The 14,109-nt window shown below is 43.7% G+C and overlaps 1 protein-coding gene across 1 annotated transcript in view; it reads right to left on the bottom strand.

The window, feature by feature from the left end:
* The window catches only part of CDK15 (cyclin dependent kinase 15), a 98,484-nt gene that overhangs the window by 36,162 nt on the left and 48,213 nt on the right, over positions 1-14,109 (bottom strand). The window contains exon 9 of the mRNA XM_019523512.1: positions 2,837-2,930. Within this exon, the coding sequence (XP_019379057.1) occupies positions 2,837-2,930 (94 nt within the window). The remainder of the gene's footprint in view (positions 1-2,836; positions 2,931-14,109) is intronic.

The following is a 14,109-nucleotide window of genomic DNA, read 5'->3' on the forward strand; positions in this document are numbered from 1 at the left end:
TGCAGCTTTCACCCTGCTGTGCCTTAACACACAGTGTCACCCACGTCATGAGTTTTGCTTGTCCGCAGCTTGCGGTGCAGTTTCCCCCAAACCCCTGCACCTATCTCCTTGAAACCTGGTAGGTTTTGTGGCCTCACCGGGGGCTATCATCCCTGCAGTTTTCATCCTGCTGTGGCTTAATACACACATGTGACATGAGTTTTGCTTTCAAGAATTTAGGGTGCAGTTTCTCCCAAACCCCTGCACCTATCTCCTTGAAACGGGCTAGACTTCATGCCCTCAGCAGAGGTTACCACCCCTGCAAGTTTCATCTAAATCAGACAAAAAACAACAAAGTTATAGATATTTAATTGATTCCCCATTATACCCTATGGTCGAATCTCGGAATCAGCTCTGAAGCTTTGGAGCCGATTCGGCCAAATGGAAGTGGGAAACCAATTCAGAGCTCTGAATTGAATCGCTGGCATCCGAATCAGCGGAATCTGAACCCAAATTGAATAGTTCTCTATTCGCACAGGCCTAGTAATTAGCCTGCCCTCAGTACCATAGTATAATGGCTACATGAACCAGAACTGGTAGGTAGTAGTGCATACTTTGTCCAGTTCTGGGAGTCTGTGGTGCCCTAGATTTTGTTTCCTGAGAGTAGGTTGCAATACCTTCATCAAAATTCATTAAAAAAAATGGTTTATTATGAACTCACACAAATGCTATATAACATACCTAGGCGGCCTTTCTCTTCCCCTGTGTTACAGCTGCTTTGAGAAAGCAGTCTGTTGAGGTATCCTCCATATGTGCCTTAGCTGAGAAACATTTTTTACAATAGTTTGGAGCCAGCCAATCTTAGAAGCAGAGTGGTAGATCCCTGTATCCACTTTAATGGAGCCTCACTGAAATCAGTAGCAGCAAAAAAGCAGATCATAAATACATAGCTATCTGATGCAAAATCCATATATGACACCTGGAAACTTGGACTAATTATCTTAAGCTCAACCCACTTACTATCCACAAGAAAGTACAACAGAAGGTTTTGTAGAATATATTTCACTTACAGTCTCAGCCACAGTGATACAATTGGATCAATGCATATTTTATAGAATATTTTATAGGGCCAGGACTGCCCACTATAGTGCCAGAAGTTATAACTGAGTTATAATTGAGAGACACTCCCTTACTTAGAATACTACAGAAGTTGGGAACTGGGAGATTTTCCCTCAGTTAAGACAGTCAGTCAGTCAGAGCTAGATTAAGTGTCTGCAGAAATTATGTACTGCTCCAAAATAAACCACAGAGGTAGTTATAATACTGTGTATATGAAACTGGTCCAATCATCCTTCAACTATAGGATATTTGTCAAGCTGCTTTCCCTCTAGCAATGGGAGGACATCTTTTTTTCATACCAGAGAATCTTGAACCTTGTCCTTGCTTTGAGCCTTTTTAGTTGGACTGGCCAACTATGGATTGTTTTTGTTTGTTTAGTAGTTCATTTCTCCATTTCTCTTGTTTGGGAAAGAAACGTCAAACATTTTGTTACAAAGACTGAACTCTTATCTTATTGCCCTAAGCCCCTGGATCACCAATCTGTCTTTGGTTGACATGTTCTAGCTGGACACCCAGAACGCTATCTGGCAGAACGCTCATAAAAGTAATTAAAAAGGGAAAACTAGACGGTAATTCACAAAGGCTGGAGGCCAAAGGACCATCTTTCTACTGTGGCAGTGCCAGAGTTCTGGGGTTTGGATTCTCTGCTTGTAGGAAGGTGTTCTTGCAGAGGGTTAAGTCCACAGAAAGGAAGGTAAAGATTTTCCCAGAGGCTGGAAGGACTGGCCACCAAATATAAACAAAACCAAAGGGTTAATTTTTCTGAAGTCAGTGGCAAACAGTACTATACAGCAGTGAAAAAACAGTCACATCCACACTGATTTAGTCTAAGTGGGATGCGCTCCAGGTCATTCAACAGGACAAACAAAGGCTAGGAGACAGTAGGTCACAGAAATGAATTTTCATTTAGAAATTCTGTAGCCCATAGGGAAATCTCTGGTAGGCATCATTAGAATCCTCTTACTAGTCTCTATTTGTTCTTGCTGGCTTTGTTTGCTTTTACTGGAGTACCAGATATCCCAGGAATCAGGAGACCCAGATTCTTTGCCATTACCCATGGAGATCAATAGACCCATGATTTTGTTCCAAAGTCTAGTTGCCAACTGGAAGCAGATGAAAAACCCAAATTAGAATTCCTAATAGGGTCTACTATACAGAATGATGGCAGACCTTGCTTATTTTTTCTAATTTTCATAAATGTCCAGCAGCATATGTTTCCACAAAGAATTAACTTTTACAATCTCTAATCTGAATTTACTCCCACAGCTTATGTTAATGGTAATGTCAATCAGTGGGAAGAGGTATGTGTCTTTAGAGTTTTGTTATTTTCAGTGCTGCAATCACAAATTAGCAAAGTAAACTGATATGGAAATTACTAGCATCTCTTTGTAACAAGAAAAAATATACTATATATTATGGACAAGGAAGCGTACAAACAAGAGGGAACAAGATCTGCAGTAACTGTACACCTTCTTCAATTTGATGTCAGTTTAATTGGGTTTAAATTTTTGATGAGATGACAAGCATCAAAGGAAAGTCATTTTGATTTACCTCTGTAAGAAAGTTGCCAGATATAAAATGGTTTATAAAACACAGCTAAAAACTTAGCACACTGGTTGGAAGTTTAAAACCAAATTACTTCCTCTGGGTAAAGGACCTATGCTGAGAACGTAACTTTTTGCAAAATGTTTGAGTTACTGATATTTTGTCTCAGTTTTTGGGATGTTTTTGTACTCACTGTCCAGATCTTCTGCAGTTGTTCAAGAGCACCAGAAACTCCTGGAAACAAGGGCTGACCTTGCAACATTTCCACAAATATACAGCCAGCACTCCTACAAAAATGAAATATTAAAATGAACAGTATCTGTAATACATACTTGGGCAAAAAAAAGTCTATCATCTAATGTGTTGATTTGTGTGTAGAAATGAAGTCTAATAAAAAACTGGGATACAGTAGTAGGAAGTATTGTAGTTGTGGCTTCAGCACTTACCCAGGGGTAGATATTTTAAAATAAATTCAGAGGGGCTCGGTTGTGGCTCTGGGACATAGACCAGTCACATCATTCCAGAAGCAGGTCAGGAAGTGTTGTATCAGAGAGGGGTTTTTTTCAGAGGCAGTTAAATTCACTACTGCAAAACTCAGTATGACAATTATAAAGGTACAATTTTCCAAGAATCATTCAACTTATTTTATTTGAAGGTATACCATGTATTTTCTCTAACCTGACACTATCAGATAAAAGTATTGTAAAATGCCAGTTCTGATGTAGAGAAGCAGTATTTTCCTCTCAGTGCTATCTCTGACTAGGAAGATCTCCTACCCAATTAATTTTAGTGTAGGCTAAATTACAGTTGTTCTGTAACTTTGGGTATCTTTACACATGCTCCAGGGCTCTTGGGAGCCACTCTAATTCAAGTACACGCAGCATCTTGTATATTCAGCGTCCTGCACTTCAAAATGCAGTGGGGGCGCTTTAACTAAAGTTTGTTCAATGAATACATGTGATGCTGAGGCTCCTGGAATATGCTAATTAGGTCCAGTAGACAGGATTCATTAAGTCTACTCTGACACATGCTAATTAGCATGCATCAGAGCAGACATTGGGCACATGTATAGGTCCCCTTTATGAATAAGCAGAAGTATTGCTTCTGTTACAGATCATAGTGCAATGAAGTCCTCTATTGCTTTTCTATGTCTCTCATGTTTCCTTCTGAAGACAATATTTTCTAGCTATTTTTGTTTTTATCTGACACATTGGATTGTAACATAAAAGGATTTATGCTTGTAAAATTAAACTGATCCTTTATTAAGAGAACTGTTTACAGAGATGTTGCAACAGTAGTTTATATTTATGCCATGTACAGACACACTGACCTTGTGGTGCATTCTCCAAAGTCTTCCCTCCTGCAATCTGTGCTTCTCCTCATACAAGGTCCATGTGGGTTGCTATACTTTGTTCTTTCTGTAATGCTATCCACCTTCATTTCTGATATTTCATTTTTAGCTACCTTTACCAGTCACCTCAACTCTTTTTCCTCTCTCTATATATTAATTCTCAGTTTTGATCTGACCTGAGAAGAATCTTATGTGAACTTTCCTTCCCTTCCTCTACAGAAGCAGTTTTCCCCCTTCTAGATACCCATCTCTGGGGACAGAACTAGAAAAGTTCAGAAGCTCTCCCATTAGTACGCTAACTCCTTTACTTCCATCCATCAGATCACAAACTTGGCATCAGATGGCCCATCACTTTTTCCTAAAGCCAAACTATTTTTGTTTGAGTAAGAGTTCAGCCACTCTCCTACTCCTCCCATCCAAGATGCATCCCAATATTTTAGTTCCCTGTGACACTAACTTGGTCTGAATTATTTGGATGGTTCCCTTTGTACATATGGGGACAAAGATAGATTTGTGCCAATATTCAGGAATTCTTTTGTCTTGCCATGCAGCTTTAACTATTTGGCTGATCCATGCCTCTCACCTAAAGCTTTTACCATGTCTGTCATCACTGCATCAGGTCCCACTGTCTTGTCATTCTAGATTGTATCTCTAACCTCATCCTCTGTTATTTCAGACCCAGGTTCCACATTAGAATGACAGCTTGGCCAAAAGGGATTTTCATCAGTTACCAGATTTAAAATACTGTTCTTGCCTCTTGTTCATGTGGCCTTGATTTGCTTTAGCAGTCTCCCACAGACATCATCAAGGATCCTGGTTTTCCATTTACCATGGACAAACATGGTAAAACCTGGATTTTCCCATTTTCAGGAGAAAAACCTGGATGTTCTTATTTTCAGGAGAAAAACCCAGATGTTCTCCTTTAAATTAGAAAAATGGATTAAATGGTGGGTTTCCCTTTGCAGGCTGGCAGAATTCCAGCCTGCAAGGTGCTGGGGAAAGCTGGAGAAGGATGATCAGCAGAGGGTGCCGTGAACATGGCTGCCAAGCAACCTGGAGAGCAGCTCCTGCAGGTAAGTCTGGCAAGTGGGGGTGGGGGTGGGAATTGAGGCCACCATAGTGAGGGAGGGAAGGAAGGAGGGAGTTGGGCAGGGCTAGGGCTACTGCCCAGCTTGGGTGGTGCGTGGGGCTTGGGGTCTGGGGCTGGAATGCATGGCCACAGGGCCTGGGAGGAGAGCAGGACAGGGCCATGGGCAGCTTGTTCAGGAGGGCTGCAGGGTGGTGCTGGCTCCCCACTACTGTGTAAACTCCTGGGAGGGGCATTGGAGCCCAAGCCCTCAGAGCCAGCCCACACCCCGTCCCCTGACAGGCTCCACTCTGCATTAGTCTATTTTAATGCACATTAAAGCATTACTGAAAAACTGTGCTATTTAGTTAATGCACATTAAAATAGGCTAATGTGCATTAAATGTCACTTAAAAACTGGGCGTTTATACACATGCTCTGGGGGCATGTGTGTGTATGGGGAGGGGGTTAATTAGAATGGCTCCAAGAGCTGCTCTAATTAAAGCTCCCAGAGTATCTCATGTATCAGAGTCCCCATGCTTCAAAATGGTGGGGGGGTGCTTATCTAAAGCTTGTCGAATTAATTTTAGATAAAGTGTCCCTACCACTGTTTTGAAGTCTGGGGATGCTGGCGCATGAGACTCAGGAGGCTGCTGGAGTGCGGTAATTGACATGCTGCGGCAGACTGAATTAATTGAGTCTGCTCTAATGTGCTTGAATTACAATGCGTCAGAGCAGCCTCTCTGCTTGTGTATAGGCACCCCATGTTCTTTAGTTAATGTGCAGTAAGACAGACTAATGCGCATTTTCCTGGTACCCCACAATGGAGACAGAACATGTAATGCACATTAAGTAAAGCATGTTAATGGACGTGTAGATGTGCCCTGTAGGCCCTGTATAAGCTCAGGATACATATAAACTAGGACAGTTTCTCTTCTTTGCTTCAAGCTTGGCAGCACCCTTCCCTTCTTTGTATTCACTTTAATTTTTTTTACATGTATTTTTTTTTCCAGATTTGCACTTGCACTTGCATTTAATTGATCTACTAGCCTTCTTTTCTTACTTGGTTTTCACCATCTGCACCAATCATATATTTTCTTCTGCCTCCATCCACCTTCTTTTTAGGTGGTACAACCCCTTTCATGCCAGCACCAAGCCTGTTTCTAAATACTTATCCAATATTGTCATCACAGTTTCTCTATTGCATTCCCCCTTACCTTTCCATATTTTAATTTTGTTTCTTTTGATCTTTACTCCCTTTCAAGGAATGTCATCTTTGCTACAAGATGCTTGTGCACCAACAACGTATCAATGAGCTTGGTTTCCACAGCCAGTGTAACACGACAAGGTGGCTTATTCTCTTTTGGAACTGTATATTAGTTATAGTGATATAATCCACTGATTTTGTTGTGCTACTGTAATTATTTACAGTTCAATAAAGTTACTTCTGATTTACAGAAGGATGATGGGATAATCAATCCGATGTTTTTGGAGCAGAAGGGCTTGAGTTTCATCCTTAGTTTGTGTGTCTACATGAGATGCTACAGTGCAGTTGTTACTGCACATTTATTTAGTACTTGTATTAGCAAATACAAAATAAATGCACAACAACTGGAGTTACTGTGCAGTAGCGCTGGTGAACATCTTTTAGGTGATGCTACTGTGCAGTAGCCTTGTAATACTGTGCAGCAGTGTATTAGCACTTTTTGTGCTGTGACATGCTACTGTGCAGTATTTTTTGGCTATTGCATAGTCAGTGTCTCCTGTCGATGCATCCAGTTAGAACCCTTAAAATCTAATGGAAATGGATTTTAGATTTAATAGCAGTGCCATAGTAGGCGTGAGATACCTTAGGCCTATGCTGCACTATACAATTTTGCTGGCCGAACTTGAGTTAGGGCCTCCGATTCTTCCACAAAAACTCTGTGTTGATTCTCAAAGCCCCTCCGTGGTGGAAGAACTATCCGTTCTGCAGGCAGAGCTACACCACCTCTGCCAGGCAAAGCAATGCTTTTGTCACTCTCTAGAAGCTGGCAGAAGGCAAACACTGCCCTGCCTTCTGCCAGCTGCTCTGGGCCTTTTAGTAACTTGTGCCTTGCCGAGGTGCACTTCACACTCTGGCAGAACAACTGCTGAGTGAAGATGTGTGGAGCTGCTAGATCAGGAGTGGGCAAAATGGCAAATTTAGCTGGCAGCTGGACTCCATTTCCCAGCAGCCCCTGCCTCCATTTCCCAGCAGACCCTGCCTGCATCCCTGTGACCAGTTTCCATGGAGACCCCAGTAGTAGTAGTGCTGTGACAGCACAGGGCCAAGGTTTTCATGGAGACCAGCCCCAGCAGCATGGGCAGGGAGCTGCTTCAGGGCCCAGTCTCGGATCTTGCAGTGGTGACAACGTGGTTTGGAGCCACGGCAGAGCTGCAATCCACTGTCTGCACACCCCTGCCCAGGGCAGGTGGACAGCGGATTGCAGCTCTTCACCAGCTCCAAACCACGCTGTCTCTGCTGCAAGATCCCAGTCCTGGAGCAGCTCCCTACCCAGCTGTGCTCTGGGGCTGGTCTCCATGGAAACCCTGGCTGCCTGCTGTCATAGCCCTGCTGCTCCTGGGGGTCTCCATGGAAACCAGCCACAGACACATGGGCAGGGGCTGCTGGGAAATGGAGTCTATCACAGGTCCAGTCCAGCCTCTGGGCTGGTCTTTGCCTGCCCCTGACATGGATGTACACATGTGGTGTCTGAGTGGCAGCAGCTCCCTGGCTGCTGCAGATTCATGGATTCATAGATTGTAAGGCTGGAAGGGACCTTGGAAGATCATTGGGTCCAGCCCCCTGCACCAAGCAGGAAAGATAACTGGGGGTCAGATGACCCCAGCAAGGTGATTGTCCATTCTCCTCTTGAAGATTTCCAGGGTAGGTGATTGCACCATATCTGGAGAGAGCTTATTCCACAGTCTGGACACCCTGACTGTGAAGAAGTTTTTCCTAATGTTGAGCCTGAATTGATCTTCCAGGAGTTTGTGGCCATTACTCCTGGTTTTCCCCTCCGGTGTCCTGGTGAACAGTTGCTCACTGAGCCCTTGATGTACTCCCCTAGTGTAGTGGTAAGCTGCTACCAGGTTTTTCTTCAGGCTGAAGAGTCCCAGATCCCTCAGCCTTTCCTTATATGGCTTGCCTTTTAAGACTGTGATCATATGGGTGGCTCTTCTTTGGACTCTCTCAAGCTTGTTCACGTCCTTGTTAAAGTGCAGTGCCCAGAACTGGAGGCAGTACTCCAGCTGCGGTCTCACCAGTGCTGAGCAGAGTGGAAGAATCACCTTGTTTTCACTGGAGATGCATTGATTGATGTATGCAAGAGTATTATTTGCCCCACTGGCTACAGCATCGCACTGCCGGCTCATATTCATTCTGTGGTTTATAATTACCCCCAGGACTCTTTCATTGTGGTGCTAGACAGTTTGGTGCCACCAAGCCTGTAGGTGTGTTGGGGGCTGCTCGTCCCTAGGTGGAGCACTTTACATTTCTCAATGTGGAACTTCATCAGGTTCCAATTTACCTAATTTGCTAGCCTGTCTAGGTCTGCGTGTAACTGTAGCCTATCTTCAAGCATGACCACACTTTCCCATAACTTCATGTCATCCACCAACTTGGCCAGTAAGTTCTTCACCCCCACATCCAAATCATTAATAAAGATATTGAAAAGTACTGGACTGAGCATCGACCCCTGTGGGACATCACTGCCCACTTCTTGCCAGGAGGACATAGATCCGTTCAGTGTGACTCTCTGGGTCCTATGCTGCAACCAGTTTCTCACCCACCTGACTGTCTTGGAGTTAAGCCCACAATCCTCCAATTTTCTCGTGAGGACATCGTGGGATACTAGATCAAAGGCCTTTTGGAAGTCTAGGTATACAGTGTCAACCTACTGTCTCATGTCCAGGTGGTGAGTTACCTGGTCATAGAAGGAGATGAGGTTGGTAAGAAGGGATCAGCCCACCATGCTGGCTGTCATTCAGAATCTTACCTTCTGCAAGCTTATCACAGATAGACTCCTTGACGAACTTTTCTAGGGTTTTCTGTAGGATACAAGTTAGGCTGATTGGCCTATAGTTAACTAGGTCCTCCTTCCTGACTTTCTTGTGGATGGACACAACATTGGCCCTCTTCCAGTCCTCAGGGGCTTCTCCAGAACACCATGAGCTGTAGAAGAGTTTTGCCAGGGGTTCTGCAATGATTTCAGCCAGCTCCTTCAGCAATCTCAGATGAAGATAATCCAGTCCTGCTGACTTGTATATGTCTAATTTTATTAATTGACCATACACCAATTCTACAGCAATAGTAGGAAGGTGATTGTTCCTACTATGCTCATCCTCTACTCTACCTGGCATGGTTTTCCCCATGGTCCAGTGAAAGACTGAGGCGAAGTAGTCATTCAGGAGTTCAGCTTTCTCCTGGGTGCCAGTAACCAGCTCTCCTGAGTTGTTGAGCACACTCCCATTTCTTTTCCTCCTGTTCCCTATGTACCTAAAGAAGGACTTCTTGTTGTCCTTGATTCCATTGCTAATCTAAGTTCAGTCACTGCTTTAGCCTTTCTTATCTGTTCCCTGCAAATGCGGGCTGTCATGGAATAGTCCTCCTTGGGGCCCGCCCTGAGCTTCCATTGTTTATAAGCCTCTTTGTTCTTTCTTAAGAGGACCATGATTTCCCTGTTTAACCAAGAGGGCTTCCCAGCTGTTCTGTTATCTTTTCTTTTCATGGGAATGGACTTCCTTTGTGCTTCAAGGATTGTGTCTTTAAGGAACAACCACTCTTTGTGCATACCTTTTGCCTTCGGTCCCTGGTCCCACAGCACTTGCCCTACTAGTGACCTAAGCTTGTTGAAATTTGCATTTTTGAAGTCCAAGACTTCAATCCTGCTATCTGACTTGTCTGCCTTATATTGGACATTGAACATGATGGTTTCATGGTTGCTATTGCCCAGACTTCCCTCTATATATAAGTCAGTCACCAGGTCGTCTCCTTTGGCCAGGACCAAGTCTAGCAGAGCATCATCTCTGGTTGGCCCATACACCTCCTGAGTCAGGAAGAGGTCCTCGACACAGGTCAAGAAGGATCGCAACCAATCCATCTTGTCTGAGTGTTCCTCCCAGGAGATGTCTGGATAATTAAAATTGCCCATGATGACCATGTCAAGTGCATATACAGCTTCAGTTAATTCTCAGGTGAATTCCAGATTGAGTTCTTCCCCTGGTTTGGTGGTCTGTAGTATACACCTACAGTTAGGTCTTTTGCAACTTGACCAAAAGGGTTTCAAGCTGTCCATTTTTGGAGCTGATGTCGACCTTCAAGGAGGTTTATTACTCTTTAACATAGAGAGCAATGCTTTCACCTTTCTTCCTCACCCAGTCCTTTCTATGCAGGGTGTAGCCCTCTAAAGCTACACTCCAGTCATGTGAGGAGTCCCACCAGGTCTCTGTAATCCTTACTAGATCATAATGCACACTGGAGAGTAGGAGGGCTAGCTCCTCCTGCTTGTTCCGCATGCTCCTGGCATTAGTATATAGGCACTAGAGTCTGCCTACTGAGGCTCTCGTCTTCCTGTCTTGCTAATGGAGAACTGTTCCCTCAGCTCCTACAACAGTGGCTCTCCCTGTGTCCCTATCTACAGGGCTTACTTGTATGTTGGTTCCTGGACATGTTTGAATTTGTGTATTCTCATCCCCCAGCAATCTAAGTTTAAAGCCCTCCTCTGATCTTCTGGTAGTGGAGCAAGATGAGTAGAGACAAGACTTTATATGGATTCATTTCACACATTACAGGTGTGAAAAATTTAGGAAGGCTGTCTGCAGAGTCTAATTTGTTTAATCTAAGTCAGAATACTTCTGTCCATGCTGCTCTTCTGTTCTAAGCTGAGATTCCAAAGGGTTTTGAGGTGCATATTTTCTCTTTAAGACTGAAGTTTCTGTCCTGCTAGGAACTTTGGACATGTGAGTAATGTGAAAGGCTAGTGGAAAACTGAACTTTTGTTACCTAACCTGTTATCTGATGCAAAAAGCTAGGGCAGGAGAGTTCCACTTTGATAGAAGAAAATACAGCAAACAGAAACCCAGAGTTGCTGCAACTTTCCTTACTGCAGAGAAAGAACAAGATCCAGATGGTGTCAATGGTAGAACTAGACATTTTTCCCCTGACTCTATTAACATATGCTATGAATTACTCAAGGGCAAAAGGTTCAAATATCTAAATCTAATAAAACAGACTCTCTTTCACTAATAGATAAGCTGTCAGTTCAGAGAAACTTTTGGTTTTATACAAATTTAGCTTCTGATATGTCCTGTTTTGAATTCAAGGTTTATTCCCATTATCTCTGGAAACCATTAAAACTCTGCATCCTTAATAAAGATAAAATTATCAGAGGACAAATGACGTCTGCTGGGAAAGGAGTACTTGAAGATTTTTTTAATTTCTTTTGCTCTGTTAGGCTGACAAGCCCCCTAAATGCCTGCTTGATTTTATATTGATTCATTAGTGGCAATTATGATTGTTTCCTTTTCTGTGTTCTTCCAGAGAGAAATAGAATCTTCTTCACAAAAATGACCAGGCACCTTTGATGTAACTGAGGCATGGACATTCTGGCATATAGCACCAAAAAGGCTCTTCCCTCACGTCTGCTTATTGGAGGGATGAGGATACTGGAAATCAAGCCTCCAGGATTTTAGTCATAATGCTGCCATTAACTTTTCTGTGCCCCAGTTTCTCCGTCTATGAAATGGGAGTAATAATTGTTACCCAAAGGGTATTGCGAGTTTTCATCCACCACTTGTATACAAATGTTTTGTAGTTTATAGTTTAGCCTTCTTCCAGACTTGGGCAATTTTAATTTTAATTTTTATTTCAAGTTTGGAAAGTCAGTGAAGAACAGATTGATAACCGGATCTCCTGGTTCAATCCTGATGCTATCATTATGTCTACTAACTGCTCACTGGTGTAATTTTCTAGAAATATTCTGTTAATCTGGAAGGATCTGCGAAACTATAGGCCGGTCAGTTTGACCTCAATACTGGGTAAAATTTTGAAAAAAATGATCAAGAAGTCCATTTGTGAGAGACTGGCAGAAGGCATGATGCTGAAAAATAGCCAACATGGTTTCCTTGTGGTCAGGTCATATCTGATCAACCTCATCTCCTTCTGTGATCAAGTAATAAACCACTTAGATGTGGGAGACATGGTTGATACTTGGATTTTAAAAAGGCCTTTGATATGGTCTCCCCTGATGCTCTTACAAAAAAACTGGTGGATTGTGGGCTGGCAGAATCCACGGTCAGGTGGGTTGGGAACTGGCTAAGGGGTCGAATCCAGAGACTGTTAGTGGATGGGTCTGTATCATCTTTGTTGGAGGTGTCCCTCAGGGTTCAGTTCTTGGCCCTACGCTGTTCAACATCTTTATCAATGATTCAGATGAGCATGTGGAAAGCACGCTAGCCAAGTTTGCAGATGACACTAAGTTATAGGGAAAAGTGGTCATGACAGAGGATAGGATGCAGATCCAAGTGGATGTTGACAAGCTGGAAAGGTGGGCAGAGCGGAACTGGATGTAGTTCAATAAGGATAAATGCAGAGTGCTTCATCTGGGGAGAAGTAACCAGCAACATGAATATAGGTTAGGAACAGATGTCCTGGCCAGCATGATAGCTGAAAGGGACCTTGGAGTTATGGTTGATGACAGGATGAACATGAGTCATCAGTGCAACACTGTAGTCAACAGAGCTAATAGCATACTGGGATGCATTAGCCGATGCGTCATAAGCAAGGCTAAGGAAGTGATAATTGGCGCTGGTGAGACTCCAGCTGGAGTACTGTGTCCTCTCTACTTTGTGCTGGTGAGACTCCAGCTGGAGTACTGTGTCCAGTTCTGGGTGCCGCACGTCAAAAAAGACATGGAGAATCTTGAAAGGGTCCAGAGACGAAGGGATCTGGGCTGTTCAGCCTGAGGAAGAGAAGACTGAGGCAGGACTTGGTGACCGTCTATAAGTATGTAAAGGGTAAGTATCAGGAGCTGGGAGAAAAACTGTTTGCTAGGGCGCCCCAGGGGAGAAAAAGGAGCAATGGCCATAAACTGTTAGAGGATGGTTTCAGGTTGGATGTAAGGAAGAACTTCTTCACAGTAAGGGTGACCAGAATCTGAAATAGACTTCCCAAGGAGGTGATGCAGTCCCCAACCTTGGAAGTCTTCAAGAGGAGACTGGACAGACACTTTGCTGGGATTGTTTGATCTCAGCAGTATTCCTGCCCAGAGTTGGAGGGGTTGGATTCAATGGTCTTTCAAGGTCTCCTCCAGCCCTTAATTTCTATGATTCTATGAATCCTTGAAATTGTTTAATTGAATCTTCTAAGGCTTTGCATCATGGCAAGGAAGAAAAAGAGAGAGAATAGGAACTAAGATTAAAGAAGATTTGCTAGTTAGTCCAGAGTTATTGAATCAGCCTTCTCTCTCTCTGGGCACATCAACAGGTACAATTAATGTGCAGCAATAAACTCCAGCACATATCATGCTGAAGTCTGTTGCTCCCAGGCACTGAACCTTCACATATGCCTCAGACCATAGCACATTGAGCCAGGCTGGAGCAGCCCTGACTGGCAGGGGGCCCAGGGAGTCAGCCTGCCAACCTGAGGCTGCTCCAACCCAGCTCAGTGTGCTGTGGAGGGACTGGCTGGGGCACAAAGGTGCTTCAGTGCAGGGCTAGCTGGCAGGCAGTTCCCACACTGAAGCACCCTTGTACCTCTGGCTGTGTCCGCACCTACATGTGCATTGCTGAGAAGTAAAAAACTCCATCTTAGGATAGCAAGTACTAACCTACAGCAGAGTTAATTAGTTTTATTGTGTCCTAATAGCACTGCATGTGTAGATGCTGAGATGTTTACTGAAGAGCTAATTAGCAACTGCGCAATAAATGTCTTGTGTAGACATGCTATCTGTCTCTAAATCTATTCAAAACCCTATTACAGAGGCAGGAAAAGTCCAGCCATGGGCTGGATCCGGCCAGCCATGGACTCC

Source organism: Gavialis gangeticus, unplaced genomic scaffold, assembly GCF_001723915.1.
Source record: "Gavialis gangeticus isolate Ggan-Ray unplaced genomic scaffold, GavGan_comp1, whole genome shotgun sequence".
NCBI classification, from domain to species: Eukaryota; Metazoa; Chordata; order Crocodylia; family Gavialidae; genus Gavialis; species Gavialis gangeticus.